Here is a 15955-nt window from a genome sequence, read left to right as displayed (position 1 = left end):
AGCCAAAAATACTCTGGAATTGTTACCCGTGTGGGGGTCAACATGAGTGTCAGCAAGAAATCTAGATGTTTCGTAATTTGGTGTTATTTAGTTAAACTTTGCAAAGAGGGAGAACTTAGTATGCATATAGGTTTTATACGAATTTGTATTATTATTAAGTTTTATGTAGATATATTTATAGGCCTGTCTATATTTTCAGGAGCTGAACTTGTTTATGTATACATGTATTTATAGTGATGTAACATGGACATATATGTTGAACCCGCTTATATACAGCCGTGGAAAAAAATAAGAGACTTAAGGAATATGTTTAGGTAAAATGATCATTTTTGTTTCATTCTGTGAACTACTAACAATATTTTTACCAAATAAAAATATTGTTTCTATTTGCATTTATTTGCAGAAAATGAAAAATGTAGAAACAGATCAAAATACCAGTAAAGATGCTCAATATTTTTTCAGCCCTCAAATACGGCAAAGAAAACAAATTCATATTCACTTTTACACAATACAACAGTCATATTTTAGAAAAAGTAAATTGGATTTATATCACAGTTTTTGTGCATCTTGTCATGCTGTCAGTGGTTCACGTTGCTGTTGGATGACTTGATGTCGTTCCTGAGGTTTCAGTTTGTTGAAATTCAACAGACACTGGACTGAAATGGCCACAATACGTCTAGAAATATTGATTAAATGAGCATTTAGAATGGTCTCTTCATTTTTTGCGAGACTGTGCGTGACCTTGACCTTGTCTAATAATGATGAGATTCCAGTACTCAAATTTTCATTTATACTTCATAATGTATCGTTATTCGTTTTAATGTATTATTTTGCGCAGAAACAAATACTGGAAGTTGGCTTTCTAAACATCAATATTCAAGTTGTCAAGGTTATATTTTCACAGAATGTTCTTTACATGAATTAGAGTGGTTTTATGTAGAAAACACAAAATCACAAAAACAGACTTTAGCTGGGTTTTCACAGACTGGGTCACAAATTTAATGACCATTTTATTCTTATCAGTAGTGGTTGTTAGAATTAATGATACGACATTCAAGCTCACTTTCAAGCAAATTGGCGTCCCAAAGTTATTCAGGTAAAATACTTTCATTGAGTAAAAAAACCATTCCCAAAGTTGAAAATCCTGCCTCCAACCAAGCACAGGACCCAGACGCATTATCTTCCCCCTCAACAACAATCCAGATCCATCATGTCGTGCGTTGAAATCCCCGGCCGTCAGTGATCACGCAGAGATTTACAGTAAGAGAATCAAAGGCTTTGCACGTAGACGTGGAGCAGGGGCCCCATTGTACCCCCCAAAATGTTAATGGCCGGAAATGTTGATAATCTCCGCGGCAGGCTCCGGACTTGCGTTGACGAATCTGATCCAGCACTTTTGAGTGACTGGCTAATGGCATTCCTCACACTTGCTCAATCATTGGCCGAGACGAAAGGCAGTCAGCGAGTGAGAGAATGAAAGTGGACAGCAGACGGGATCGTCAGCCCTCGGGGACTCCCAAATGGTCAAGTGCCTCTCACGACCTCCTTCCTGTCGTATGCTTGAAGTCCTCATCCAACTTTACTGCCAGCCTTTGAACACCCCACATGTTTTTAGACTCTCGAGGTGGCTGGCAGAGAGTTAGTTTGAAGGTTGCTGATTCAAGCTTTGGAGGCCGCTTCCCTCAACACCGCCTCGACAGGAAAAGAACCGCCAACGGGATTAAATTTAACCTGATCACTGTGCAGCAACACCCTACTGAGCAACTTTGCTTTTGGCGGGGTAGAGACTCCATTACGTTGGATTTTTCTGGGGGAGGACGTTTTTCTACCATGAAGCAAACTTGGGACAAGGGTGTTTTTGAGAACGGACAGTCCAAGATTCCAGGGAATGGAACCAGAACTACCGCTGAACACCTACAGAGGTAAGAACCATGATGATGTGGGAAAAACATAGTTGATAGATGTATGAAAAATCAATTTTTTTGCAAGTGTTTCTTGGTTTGGAAGTACACTGAGAAACCATGGAAATGCTTGTGGTTGCATGGTTGTGCAGAAGACACTAGAATGATGGATCGGTACGATGAGTGTAACTCTGTGTTCTTTGCCAAAGTGTAATTCCTCTGCCATTCTGAGCTGTATAATTGTAGATCTCAAACATAATCATGTTATCATCCACGCATCTGCTTAAATTCATCATGTTTTTGTCGACAGTGTTTTGTACACAGTTAAGCACGTGTATCTGTTTATATTCAAGCGTTTTTAAGCACATTATTATTTTTTCATCTAACTATTTTATTATAAGCTTGCACACCCAAGATTATGGTGATGACCCGTTTAGTAGTAATCCCAAACATTTGCATTAATCAAAATTATAAAGCATTTGAAAATATGGTTTTTATTGGATAATGGATCTAGTCAAAATGAGCTACAATTAACAGTGTAAAGGAGTGTTAAATAAAGAAATGTAAAAAAAAAAATATATATATATATATATACACACAAAAAAACGGTGACTTAAATATGACTTAATGCATGTTACATTTTTTTTATTCAATTCATTCACAAAAATGAAGGGTTATAAGATTCAGCGGTTTGAAATAGCTTTTAGAATATATTTTTAAACGTTTTAAATATTAAAATTATTTGTATAAGCATTCGGATTCTATACATTCTATACTTCTGAGAGAAGTTTTGAGGTTATAAAATTAGTTTTTAACTTGGAAGATTAGTGGTAACTTACTTGTGGTCAGTGTCATGCGATGCTTATGTGCAGTAATTCAACCAATTAATAAAACAACATCTGCACAGTCCCGTTTAAACTGTTTTTAACCTGTAATCTGATTCAAATGGCATTATTATTACAATTATTACAACTAAAAAAAGTTGTAGAAATGTATTTTCAAATTAGTTTTCAATAAGCAAACGCGCTATAACGCATACTATAAAAATGATCGATTAAATCTCCGGAAATGTAAAATAGAAAGCTATTCTCTTTGATCTACCTGTTTGTTTTAACACGTCACGAGCAATTATGAGCAATAAAACAAAACGAATGGTGAGAAATGGGGCACTTTGGGCTTCACAGACACAGAAACCACATGTGAACCATGTGTGGGGCTCCTGTTGAATGTTTCCACCAGACGTTACAGGTGACAAGTGGCTATTTGCTCATAACAAATAAATGACACACGGACAACCTGGTCAACGATGATGTGCACATAAGTGATGACCACATTCCTGCAACATGCTTCTGTGTGAAGTCACAGAGTATTGAAGATCTTGCTTAATGCTAATCGCAACACTTGCATTACATGGTCTGTTTGTTTTGTGTATGCATTTTGATGACTAGCTTTCTTGCTAACTGTTAAAGCTGTTGAAAAGAAGACAAAGAATTTTTGCATGATTTAAAGAAGGTATAAATATCAGTTTTGTCATTTGACTCACTTGCCCAACTGTGTGGGTAATATTAAAAAACAGACTAACTTCATGTAGACCACGCACGATTAGAACTATACGGTTTGGATTTGTGAGTTCCTGAGTGAAAACTTCTTGATTCTTATAGAATCATGCGACTGTTCAACGTGTCAATAGCAGAAATATGGAAGACAGTTTTGTTGTTGCACTAGAAATGTGTCCGTTTATGGACATGCCGACCGCTGGTTCTATTTTAACGCTTGAACATTTTCTCTTTCCTCATGACACTTCCTGTGACCGTGTGCAAGTTTCTTTCTTTGCATCTGATTCCAAACATGGTAATTTGTGAAGCTTTAGACAAGAGCACATTTTCATTTATTTACCTACATACATACATACAAGTGTGTGTTAAATAGATGTGTATTGTGGAACAAAACGTCAAGTTAAAGTGACACTTCACCCAAAAATCAAAATTCTGTCATCATTTACTCACCCTCTTGTCATTTCAGACCTGTATGACTTTCTTTCTTCCGCAGAACACAAAAGAAGATATTTTGAAGAATGTTGTTAGCTGGACCCCATTGACTTGCATTGGTTTTGTGTCCATTCAATAGAAGTGAATGGGTGCCAGTGTTGTTCAGTTACCAACTTTCTTTAAAATATCTTCTCTGTGTTCTGCGGAAGAATGAAAGTCATAAAGGTTGAAAAGGGAAAGTAAATGATGACAGAATTTTTATTTTTGGGTGAACTTTAAGTGATGTCATGATTTAAGGAACAATCAAGACGAAGTGTAAGTGTGACTTGCTTTGCTAAAGAATAACAAAATGTTAGTTTTACTAATGCAACATAATAAAGAAACATAATGAGTTGTAACGTGCAATGCTGTGCTTTTCTTCAAGAACCGATAATGCCAAAATAAAACGAAATACTACATACTTTAATGTCATTCAATGATATTGATCAATATATTTCATGTATTTATTTATGTATTAATATATATATTAAAGTATATTAGTATATTAAAGTTATATTCACCCAAAAATACGAATTCTGTCGTCATTTACTTTCCCTCTTTTCATTTCAGACCTGTATGACTTTCTTTCTTCCGCAGAACACAAAAGAAGATATTTTGAAGAATGTTGTTAACTGGACCCCATTGACTTGCAGTGGTTTTGTGTCCATTCTATAGAAGTGAATGGGGGCCAGTGCTGTTCGGTTACCATTACCAACATTCTTCAAAATATCTTCTTTTGTGTTCTGCGGAATAAAGAAAGTCATACAGGTTTGAAATGACAAGAGGGTGAGTAAATGATGACAGAATTTTCCACTTTTTCAGAATGTCAAATGTACAATATTATAACTGCTTTGTCACAGACTCGTGGCTCACTTTTACTTCAGATTCATTTATTTTATATTTCTATGTGTTTGTCGTTTCATGTTTGTTCCATTATATATTTGTTTCTCAACATCAGGAGCAGCGCTCCCAATTTCATTGTATACATAGCTCTACAATGACAGACTTTTCATTTCATGTAATTAATAGACATTTGGTTTTGTTAAATATTTAGGAAAACTACCATTTAAAATGATTGTAAATATAATAAAACAATAAGCATTTAGCACTTAACAATAATAAAAAATATTGTAAAATGCTTTCATCAGTTCTCATCTGTCTGCAAACACTTCATTTGTTTAGCAAATAATCCACCAGCATGACGCCATTGTTGTGACTTTATAAAGATTGTCATGGTGACTAATATTATTTTCTAAAATCATTTGAGATCTCCATCATACCGACTAAGGCTGTCTAATTGTTTAGTCGTCCATGTATGCAGGTTGGCTCTTGCACAGTGCATTGCATTAAACCCTCAGCTGCCTGCGTGAAGCTTTTCTCAGCCAGCGAGAGGTCATGAGATGAGAGAGTGCGGTGAAAGACGGACCATTTTTGATGGATTGTTTTTAAATAGCTTGGTGTTCCGCAGCATTAGAGTCGGTATTGTCACGATGTTTCGGGCCTATTGTGTTGAGCTTTGCTGTTTTCTCATATGTCTCTGCTTAGTTGCTCTCTCTATATCACTCTGCCAACCTGCCTTGTACCAATGGGAGTCCCAGACGCCATTCCAGCCGTCGCCTTCTGTTATACCTGTTGCCTCTTTCATTCTTCCCTGGAATGGTACATTTCTTTGTCTGATTTTGTTGTCAGCAGTTTTATTCATTGTTTTTTTTTATCTAGACATTACAAGCACTTTGTTTTTTTTGTGAAATCCCGAGTGTTGAGTTGACCTTGGTTGTGCATAGCGCACATGTTTGGTGGCATTACCAGTGATGCCTAAATCGCAGCTGGGAAATATGTCGTGAATGCCTTTGTGCATTCTGCTTCTGAGACCGCCGGCTATTTGCTTGCCTTTTGTTGTCTGCCTTACGTATAATATGGTGTCAATTGTGGCAACACAGTGCTGCGTGGAAACAGTTGTGCGTCGAGCTGTTTGATGAAGTTCGGGAAACTATAAATTCTAAAATAACAGGTAAGAGTTGATCAGGAATGCTAAAGGTTAACTACAGCTTGAAATATGAACTTTATGTTGACATTTTAATATCATCTGCCCGCTCGTATGTGTTAAAGCATGAAGTTATTAAAATATGTTAAATGCTGTCGATTTGTTTACTTGTTAACGCTGCAATCTGTAACTGTTTTGCATCTCTATCGCCACCTCTGTTTGAAGTATGACATTGCAGGTTACTGTACGTACTTCATGAATTGAAATCGAATGTCACAAAACTGATATTTCCTGCAAAATAAAATCGACAAATTATAAATGATTATTATAAGCTTACCATTGTGAATCAAGTAAGGAAAGAGTTTTTTTAAACATTATAATTGTAACGGCGCAATAATTCGGACAGTCAAACGATTAATCGCACCCAGAATAAAAGTTTGTGTTTACATAATATATGACTGTGTACTGTGCATATTTCTTTTTTAGTTATTTATAAAACACACAAAAAAAAACTTATGTATTTAAGAAAAACAACAATATTTATTTAATGATATAAACATTTATATATCATTTAAATTGTTGGCAAATATAAATACATATATACATATTTTACACACAAAAATATATGCATAGTGCACAGACGTGCATTACGTAAACACAAACTTTTATTCTGGATGCGATTAATTGCAATGAATCGTTTGACAGCTCCAATTTTAATACCGTCATGAATTGTTACTTTACTTTTTACTTTAACTTGTAAATTTAAGTATATTTAATTAATCAGTTAAATGATAATAATTATTATTTCAGTATTGTTTATTGATTTAATGACAGGGTTTTCCAGAGCTAATTGGATCTTACTGTTCTTTATAGATACGTATAAATCAAATTCAGATAAAACGTGTAATAAAAGTCAAAGTATTCTGTATTCTTTTCATAGTGAAACACAATAATCATCAGCCATGAATTATCAAACAATAGACATCACCAATAAGCACCATAAATGATGTCTTCATCGCTTATTAAAAAACTTTATCAGCCGACTCGTACATTTATTTTTTACATTCACCGTACTTTATCCTGTTAGCACTGTGATCTTCTGCTGTCATTGTCTGACCCGAACACCTCTGACGCCTTTTCCCAAATCATGATGTATAGATTGAATATCCTACTGTATCCTGTTCTCTCCTTGAGGCTCAGAGCACATGACAGTTTATTCAGGAAGGTGTGATTTCTCAGATATCAGCACTCGCCCTTTGGGTGGCTGTAACATGTGTCCTGTCAGCTATCTTGATCGATGGAAAAGTCGAACAGCCATCAATTATCAAAGCAATGCTGGTCGTTCATTTTGCTTGTATACGAGGGACTGACATTAAACTGCTCTTGGCTTCGCGTCTACCCACCAACGCTATAAATACAAAGTGAAAAGATTTGTTGACAAGCAGAAAGCTGGGTGAAAAAGTGCTAGACTTGGCCCTTTGCTGGTGTCAACCACCGACAGCTTATTTGCGGTAATGCTTATTTGTTTCCACTGTGATATTGCTGTGGTAATGTTGAGGTTCAGGCCTCTGAGCATGTGCTCATTGCCTCGTTGACGCGAGGAAACAACTGGACTAATCTTTATGTTAAATGTATGACAGTTTTGTGGCACCAGCGTGGGGTTTTAGTGAATAGCCTTGGAATTCCTGATAAGGCGTCATGCTGTTTTATATGCAGGCCTGGTGGCATTCAGATGTGGTTTTGGATTTTAAAAAAAGGTGATTTTAACTATACACAATATTGAAGAAAAATACCATAACTTGCTAAGTAATGGTATATTTGTGCAAAACGATGCTTGTAAAAAAGACATTACAATGCTTGTAATGTTTGTAAAAACGTTTACACTATTTAAACGCTGAAAATTAAATGAACAACTGTTGCACATTCGTTACGATTGTTAATCATCTTCCACATGACCTGCAAAGGCACTAACATTTGTGTGCCTGTGTCTTCCCCTTTCTACGCCTATACATCCACCTAAAATTGACTCTACATAACAGTTTGTATTAAAATCATTAAAGGGATAGTTCACCTTCAAAATGAAAATTCTGTCATCATTTACACGCCCTCTTGTCATTTCAGACCTGTATGACTTTCTTTCTTCCGCAGAACACAAAAAGAAGATATTTTGAAGAATGTTGTTAACAGCCTCCCATTCACTTGCATTGTTTGCCGTAGAAGTGAATGGGGGGCTGTGCTGTTCTGTTACCAACATTTTTCAAAATACTTCCTTTTGTGTTCTGCGGAAGAAAGAAAGTCATACAGGTTTGAAATGACAAGAGGGTGAGTAAATGATGACAACATTTTCATTTTGAAGGTGAACTACTCCTTTAAATTCCTCAATGTCATGTGCAGCCCTTTAACTTAGTAACTGGGGATTTCTAAAGGATGTTTTTAAAGGGATACTCACTCAAAACAGAAAATTCTGTGTCATCATTTACTCACCCTCAAATTGTTCCAAATCTGTTGTAATTTCGTTGTTTCATTGAACTGACATTTCTGTGAAATTATTGTAGAATTTTTTGTTCTGTTGAACACAAAATGAGATATTTTGAAGGATTTAGGAAAGCAAACGGTTTAGAAGAACTTTTGACTACCATTTTAATTTTTCTACTATGGCAGTCAATGGTGCCCCAGAAATGTGATTTGGTAACATTCTTCCAAATATCTTTCTTTGTGTTTAACAGAACAAAGAATACAGGTTTGGAACAACTTGAGAGTGTGGAAGAAATTAAGATTTTTATGCTTTTGCAAACTTGTGCCTTACAAACTAATGTAAAATATGTATGCATTAATTCAACTAACACAAGTGTGAGATTAGTACAGCGCGTTTCCACTGATTTATTTTTTTCAATGTAGCGGAAAGGAGGCCTACGTGAGGTGAATAATGTCTGGGGTTGTTAAAGGGGGGATTTAACGCTGTTTCATGCATTCTAACTTCTTCACACTGTTGAACGTGCTGGCTTCTCATGCTTTTTCTTGTTTCTGCAGGTACAACTTTAATTATTTTGCTTATAGTCAATATGTCTCATGTACAGCTGCTTTGTAACAATGAAAATTGTAAAAGCGCTATATAAATAAAGTTGAGTTGAGTTAACATGGTCAACTTGTTAAAAAACGAGTTGGACGTATGACGTAGTATTTCTGTGCTTGATACACTTCCCCAGCACTCCAACTTTTTTCGGAAAGTTTTTTATAAGTCTATTCCTTTTATTGGGCAATTCTCAAGGAAAAGCACGCTCACGGCAAGGCGAAAGAAAGAGCCCGCCCACGCGACCAAACCGACAAGCGATAGGAAGACCCGCCTACCATCAAGATTGGCTGCGCTTTGGGTCTGCACTGCAGCTCGTTACTCTGGCGATAGGGAGAGAAGTTTGAGGTGTGTGTGTTTGTTCACGGCATTTCAGTGATGAATGTTATATAAACGGTGGATATAACGCTGGATTTGGAGATCGTCTGAAACCGATTGATGGAGCGGTCCCAGTGCTAAAAGATGCCGGACATGAACCGCACGTGGTAAGGGTAAAAAACAGGAAGGGATTAATGCGATGATGTGTTGTGTGCTCGGGCTGTAGTTCCGTCCCACTGCCTGCCTCCAGCAGCTCGTGTTTTTCCGGAAATAATCGTACAGCTGTATCTCTCTATTATAAATGTGATCAAACTAAATACTCTTAGAAGATACGACGTATGCAATACTACTCTATAGGTACTCAAGATTAATATAAGATTGGCAGAAACTGCGTGTGATCTTTAAGAAGGGAAGATGTGCATGGCCTTGGAGCTGTGGATAACAATGAAACGTAGCATGGGGTGATGTAAAACGAGACTGATGATTGGTGGAGAAAGGAGAAGTAGGGGTATAAAGATGGAATGATGGAGTGTTCCACTCTCTGCTGACTGATGATTGTCACTCTGTTTTGAGTTGATCCTGCTTGCAAGCAATAAAATATTTTTAAAGACAAATGGTCTCTTCTCTCAGAAAAGTTTCCACAACAAGGGTGAGAAAATGATGACAGAATTTTCATTTTTGGGTGGAGTATCCCTTTAGATGAAATTCTGTGTCTGGGGTTGAATGTGAATGAACAATTTTATCTGGAAATACATTGGTTGTAATAAGAATACAAATTCGGAGGAAAAGTGCAAGAAGGATATTTTGTAGAGAGTAGAAGTATTGGCCAATATTAATATACAATGCACAAATGGACAACCTGAGCAGATGCCTGAACTACAGGAGCATTCTTATTTCTTTGTTGAGTTTTAAAAAAGTTGCTTTTGTTGAATATTTTTATTTTAGTTTGCATTTATTTATGTTTAATATATTCATTTTTGGTATTATTATTGCAAGGAAAAGAGCTGGGGAAACATTTCTAGATCAAATCTATCATGTATTAAGGCTCGTTCACACCAAGAACGGTAAATTAACTAGCATTGAAATGACTAAATGTAACACACAATAACGCTGTTTCACATGTAAAATGCATAAATAAACATTTATTTATTTAGCAGATGCTTTTATGCCAAGTGACTTAAAAATATAAGCTTTTAATATTTTGTCAAATAAGCTAACAATAAAGATCTACTACAAAGCTATGGTTACATGTAGGACTTAGGGAAGGATGCGTGACCCCTTTAAAACGTTTGATCATTCATCTGCTGTAATAAAAAATCTTTATCTAAATCTTGATCATTACAGTTGTGATGTGGACTCTATTCTCATCAATTTTAAAGAATAAAAAAAACGTTATCTTTATAGTTATCGTTTGGTGTGAACATGTCTTTATCCTCTCTCAAGTCCTAAAACCCAAGGAGTTTAAGCCTTAAGACATCAAAAATGTGTCACGTCAGTGTGGGCGACCGTTTCGTGCCATCCGATGCTGTTTCCCTTTTCAGAGTGCATTAAGTGTGACCTCACTGTCAGGTCTATATGCGTCCAATTGAATTATATGTAATAAGCTCTGCTGGAGCAGAGGTGGGCCTTCTGAGCTCTGAGCATATGCTGATATGAACACATTGGCCAAGTGTAAAGGTCTTTGGGTAAACAGCATCTAAAATTAAAGAAGGTGTTTATCCGAGTTTAATTGGACGTCTGTCCCCGTGCAGAATGAAGGCACAAGCCAGATCTGCTTATAAACCACATTTAGCCTTTATTTGATTGTTAAAATACGATATCTGTCAAGGGCGGCTTTAAAAATCATTGTCATGTCCCTGTAAGTACATTTTCAAGTGGTGCATGTGATATTCCTTGAGCTATGTGTGTGTGTGTCTGATAACTCCTGACAATCCAGTATCACATATCAAATTGCATTCAATAGCATTGCCCTCAATGGCTCACACAGATGCAGGAAACTATGACGCAGCACATGGTCTGTAGACACGATTACATTTATCTGTCTTTTATAAGGGCACATTGGCAACTGTTGCCAGCCTTTAAAGAAAAGGAAACCGGAGGAGAGGCGTCGTTTTATCAAAATCTCTCAGCTATACTTAGCTGGCAGGAGGACACTACCATATCTCTAAGATATGTTACATGATGCTGGCGACTAACAAAATAAAAGTCTTCTTGCCACTATTTTAAGCAATTTTAGGCGCAATATATCAGGATACAGACGATTACGATATGTATTTGAGGACTATGGCATATTATTTATGTGCTGATTTAAAAAAAAATCTGTTTAATCTTATCTGTTGAGCTGCTAATACGTGACCTATGTCAACATATGCCTGTTTGTTTGTTTTTTATTTTGTGCTTTTATTGCTTTAAGGAGTTTTCTCTTAGGGTTTAACTTTCTTTATTTGAATTGTTAAAACGGGTTAAATCTTTTAGCAACAGACCAATTTTTATTAATTTACGAACGTTCGGTTCAGTTAAACCCTGATTGTTCTCAATTCTATAGACCCCTTCGGATGATGTAAACAATGCTGGTCAACTTCCTGTTTCAGTTTTTTAACACTACACAAACCAACAGAACATTTATAACCAAATCAAAATGTTAAACAAATATAATTAAGATTTAATTATTCATGTAAGATTTAAAAAATAAAAGTGCCTCTGGAACAGTGTTTACATCTTGCGAAGCGGTCTATAATAAAATAATAAAAAATGTATTAAATATATTATGAATTATAAATATATCATTAAAACAAATAATAAAAAATACATTGTTATGGTTTCAAAATAAATGATATACAGTGAGGGAAATAAGTATTTGATCCCCTGCTGATTTTGTAAGTTTGCCTACTTACAAACAAATGAAGGGTCTATAATTTTTATGGTGGGTTTATTTTAACTGATAGACACAGAATATTAAAAAAAATCAGGGGAAAAAAATGTTATATAAAGGTTATAAATTGATTTGCATTTCAGTCAGTGAAATAAGTATTTGATCCCCTACCAACTAGCAAGAATTCTGGCTCCACAGATTGGTTATGTGCCTATATGGACCACAGATTAGTCCTGTCACTTTAAGAAAGTACTCCTAAATCAGCTTGTTATGTATATAAAAGATGCCTGCCAACAGAATCTGTATCTTCCAGTTCAACCTCTCCAACACCATGGTCCAGACCAAATAGGTTTTAAAGGATGTCAGCGACAAGATTGGAGACCTGCACAAACCTTGAATAGGCTACAGACAGAAGCTTGGTGAGAAGGAGACAACTGTTGGTGTGATTATTTGGAAATAGAAGATATACAAAATAACTATCAAATGCCCTTGTTCTGGAGCTCCCTGCAATATTTCCCCAATGGGGTAAAGATGATCATGAGAAATGTTAAAGATCAGCCCAGAACTACACGGAAGAAGCCTGTTAATGATTTCAAGACAGTTGGGAACACAGTTAGCAAGCAAAACATTGGTAACACATTGGTAACACGCTATGCCACAGTAGACTGAAATCCTGAAGCACCCGCAAGGTCCTCCTGCCCAAGAAGGCCCGCCTGGCTCGTCTTAAGTTTGACAATGAACATCAAAATGATTCAGAAAAGGCTTTGGCGAAAGTGCTGGCACTGCTGTGAGACCAAAATGGACTCCTGTGTTTGGAGGGAGAGAAATGCTGACTATGAGCCCAAGAACATCATGTCTACAGAGAAGCACAGTGTTGGAAACATTCTGCTTTAGGGCTTTTTCTCTGCTACAGGTATACAGGATGACTTCACCGCATTGAGGGGCTGAGGGACGGGCCCATGTACCGTAAAATCTTGGACGAGAACCTCCTCCCCTTAACTAGGTCACTGAAGATGGGTCATGGATGAGCCTTTAACATGACAAAGACGCAAAACATATTGCCAAGACAACCAAATAGTGGCTTAAGGAGAAGCACATTAAATGTCCTAGCCAGTCTCTAGACCCTAGTCCTATAGAACCTCTGTGAAGGAGGCTAAAACTCCAATTTGCTGAGCGACAGCCAAGAAACCTTAAAGATTGACAGAGGAGTGGACTAAATGTATCCGGACACATGTGCAAACCTGGTGACCAACTATCAGAAATGTCTGACCTCTGTGCTTGCCAACAAGGGTTTCTCCACAAAGTACAAAGTTATGTTTTGCTTGGGGATCAAATACTTATTTCACTGACTGAAATGCAAATCAATTTATAACCTTTATATAACATTTTTTTCCCCTGATTTTTTTTAATATTCTGTGTCTATCAGTTAAAATAAACCCACCATAAAAATTATAGACCCTTCATTTGTTTGTAAGTAGGCAAACTTACAAAATCAGCAGGGGATCAAATACTTATTTCCCTCACTGTAACTGGTTAGATTAGGTTTAGGGGTGGGGTAGGGGCTTGGGTATTGCTAATTTAATCATCGTTGCTTAATAATCGTACATTTTTGTACTATTTACAATGTATGAATTCATACGAATTAGCCACCTCGTAAAATAGTTACATATTGTGAGATCGAGTTTGCTTCTTGATCCACTAATTTATACTACGCATGGTCACCCCAGGGTGACATCGTGCCGTTTAGGCTTTTAAAGATGGCTCCCATAACATAAACATCACCCGGACAACATCCCTGCCATGTCTTTATGGAATGTGTAAGGTCTAACTTGCAAGATCTTAAAATCTTTGACATAAAGCTCAGGGTTGTCAAAGTAGTTTGTGGCATGTGTGCTCATCATAAAGGCATCTACTTTCATCTATAGAGATCACAGGAACTCACATTTAACGGTCTACAGCTGGCCGACACATTTTACAACCAGTAGCTCAGTTGTTCATTGTGTCACAGTTACCCTCTTCATGATATCATAAGTGAATTTTTGTCAGTTGTAGTTCACAATAAGACTAAAACACATACTAGAACACCTGTATTCACAAAGTATATGACCTTAACTTTTTGTGTTGGACACCCAAATGATTTATTGCAATATCGACTAGTCACATGATGCGAGAGAACCAATGGGGTTTCGATGGCATCAATTCTGACACAATGTTTAAACACAACATTTTTAACGTAGTGTGAATACGATTCTCAAAGTTCAGAAGAGCCGAAAAATTGAACAATTTCCAGCATTGTGAAATAACAGACTGTATTAAAATAGTGCTTTGATAATACCGAAAGTTTCAAAGTCTCAAACTTGTCAGCAATTCAGATTGATGATTACGTTGTGACTCATCTCAACTAAAAATGCTTGTGATAATAACCTCATTAAAATGATTCATAAGTCAACCGGTAAATTACAGCCTATTAAAATCATTTTGTCATACTTGACACTTTCACACATCAGGAATAGCTGTCACTCCGCTTTCAGCAAAAAAATTATTGTTTTTCTCAAAGGCAGATTGAATTTCTAATGCCTCTCTTGGTAGCAGTATGGACTTCTCTATGAAATGTTTACGGGGTATGGTATAGACTCGTAACTGTTCAGGGTGCCAAGTGCTCTAAATGTTCCTTTCATGAGAATGACTCCGTTTTCACAAACTCTCACTTCTCAAGTCTTTGCTATGTCATAAAATGATGCTTTAGATACGGCTAAACCATGCGTGAAAGTTTAATGGTCGTAAAAGTGTTTGTCCAGCAAGCAAAAGAGAAATCTGTCAATCTTCAAAAACGTATAATTACATTTGATAACTTACAAATTTTGGAAATATTTTTTAATCTTAAAAAATCTTAAAAAATCTTTGTTTGTACAAACTTCGAAATGAATGTCTTTGTTTCTACAGTAAACAGTGAATCGGATGTGACATAAACCCAGCCCTTTTATCATTAAACATTTTGTTTGACAGAAACCTTTACAGCAATATATTCTGTTTAGACATGCACACTTTTTTTTGTCTTGATGTGATGTCTGGCAAAATAGTCGTAGATATAAGTACACACGATCCTTGCTAATGTTAGGAGACAAAATATTCCCAACCATTATTTCTAGCGATCATGGGTGTGACTAAATGTAACTACTACATTTCTATGTTAAGTTTTTGGTCATCCGCCAAATTAATTTCTTTTATTTGTTTTTAAAATCTGTGTCTTTCGCCTGTGGGTGATACTGACATTTGTCTAAGGGTAGGTTACTTCGTTCGACAGATCTAGTAAAGTATGGAGGGCATTCCCTCTTATAAAAACTAGTGAAACCAAAACCCTTATATAGGAGCCCCGCCCCCTGTCAGCAGACCAATCAGCTACGCCCTTGGAACCAAAGCACATGAATAACAAACAAATAAAACCAAATGTATACGAGACGCAGTTCTGACATGGTGACAGTAACACCAGACGCTAATAATAGATCAACAGCACGTGGTTTCATGGTATCCAGACCAACTTTTTTTTGCAATTTTTGTAGTAGAATTGTGTAGATTGGTTTTGAAAATGAGACCATTATTAAATCACGAAAAAAAAAATTCATTTAAAGTAATTCGCGAACGGGTTGGGGTGTTATGAGATTTACATTGATGCATCTGGCAGATGATTTTTATCTAAATGTATTCAAGGTATACATTATTTCATTATGTGTAACAATTATGAATGATAGCTGTCCTGAAAATCTGAAATCCTGACAGACAGAG

The 15955-nt window shown here is 36.3% G+C and overlaps 1 protein-coding gene across 1 annotated transcript in view; it reads left to right on the top strand.

The window, feature by feature from the left end:
- The first annotated feature begins 1830 nt into the window (after positions 1-1830).
- rbm20 (RNA binding motif protein 20) overlaps positions 1831-15955 on the top strand; it is a 49801-nt gene continuing 35676 nt past the window's right edge. Inside the window, exon 1 of the mRNA XM_057326462.1 lies at positions 1831-1922. Within this exon, the coding sequence (XP_057182445.1) occupies positions 1831-1922 (92 nt within the window). The remainder of the gene's footprint in view (positions 1923-15955) is intronic.

The sequence above is a fragment of the Triplophysa rosa genome, linkage group LG25 (genome assembly GCF_024868665.1).
Source record: "Triplophysa rosa linkage group LG25, Trosa_1v2, whole genome shotgun sequence".
NCBI lineage: Eukaryota > Metazoa > Chordata > Actinopteri > Cypriniformes > Nemacheilidae > Triplophysa > Triplophysa rosa.
The sequence above is the reverse complement of the archived record's forward strand: the minus strand, read 5'-3'. Positions and strand labels throughout refer to the sequence as shown.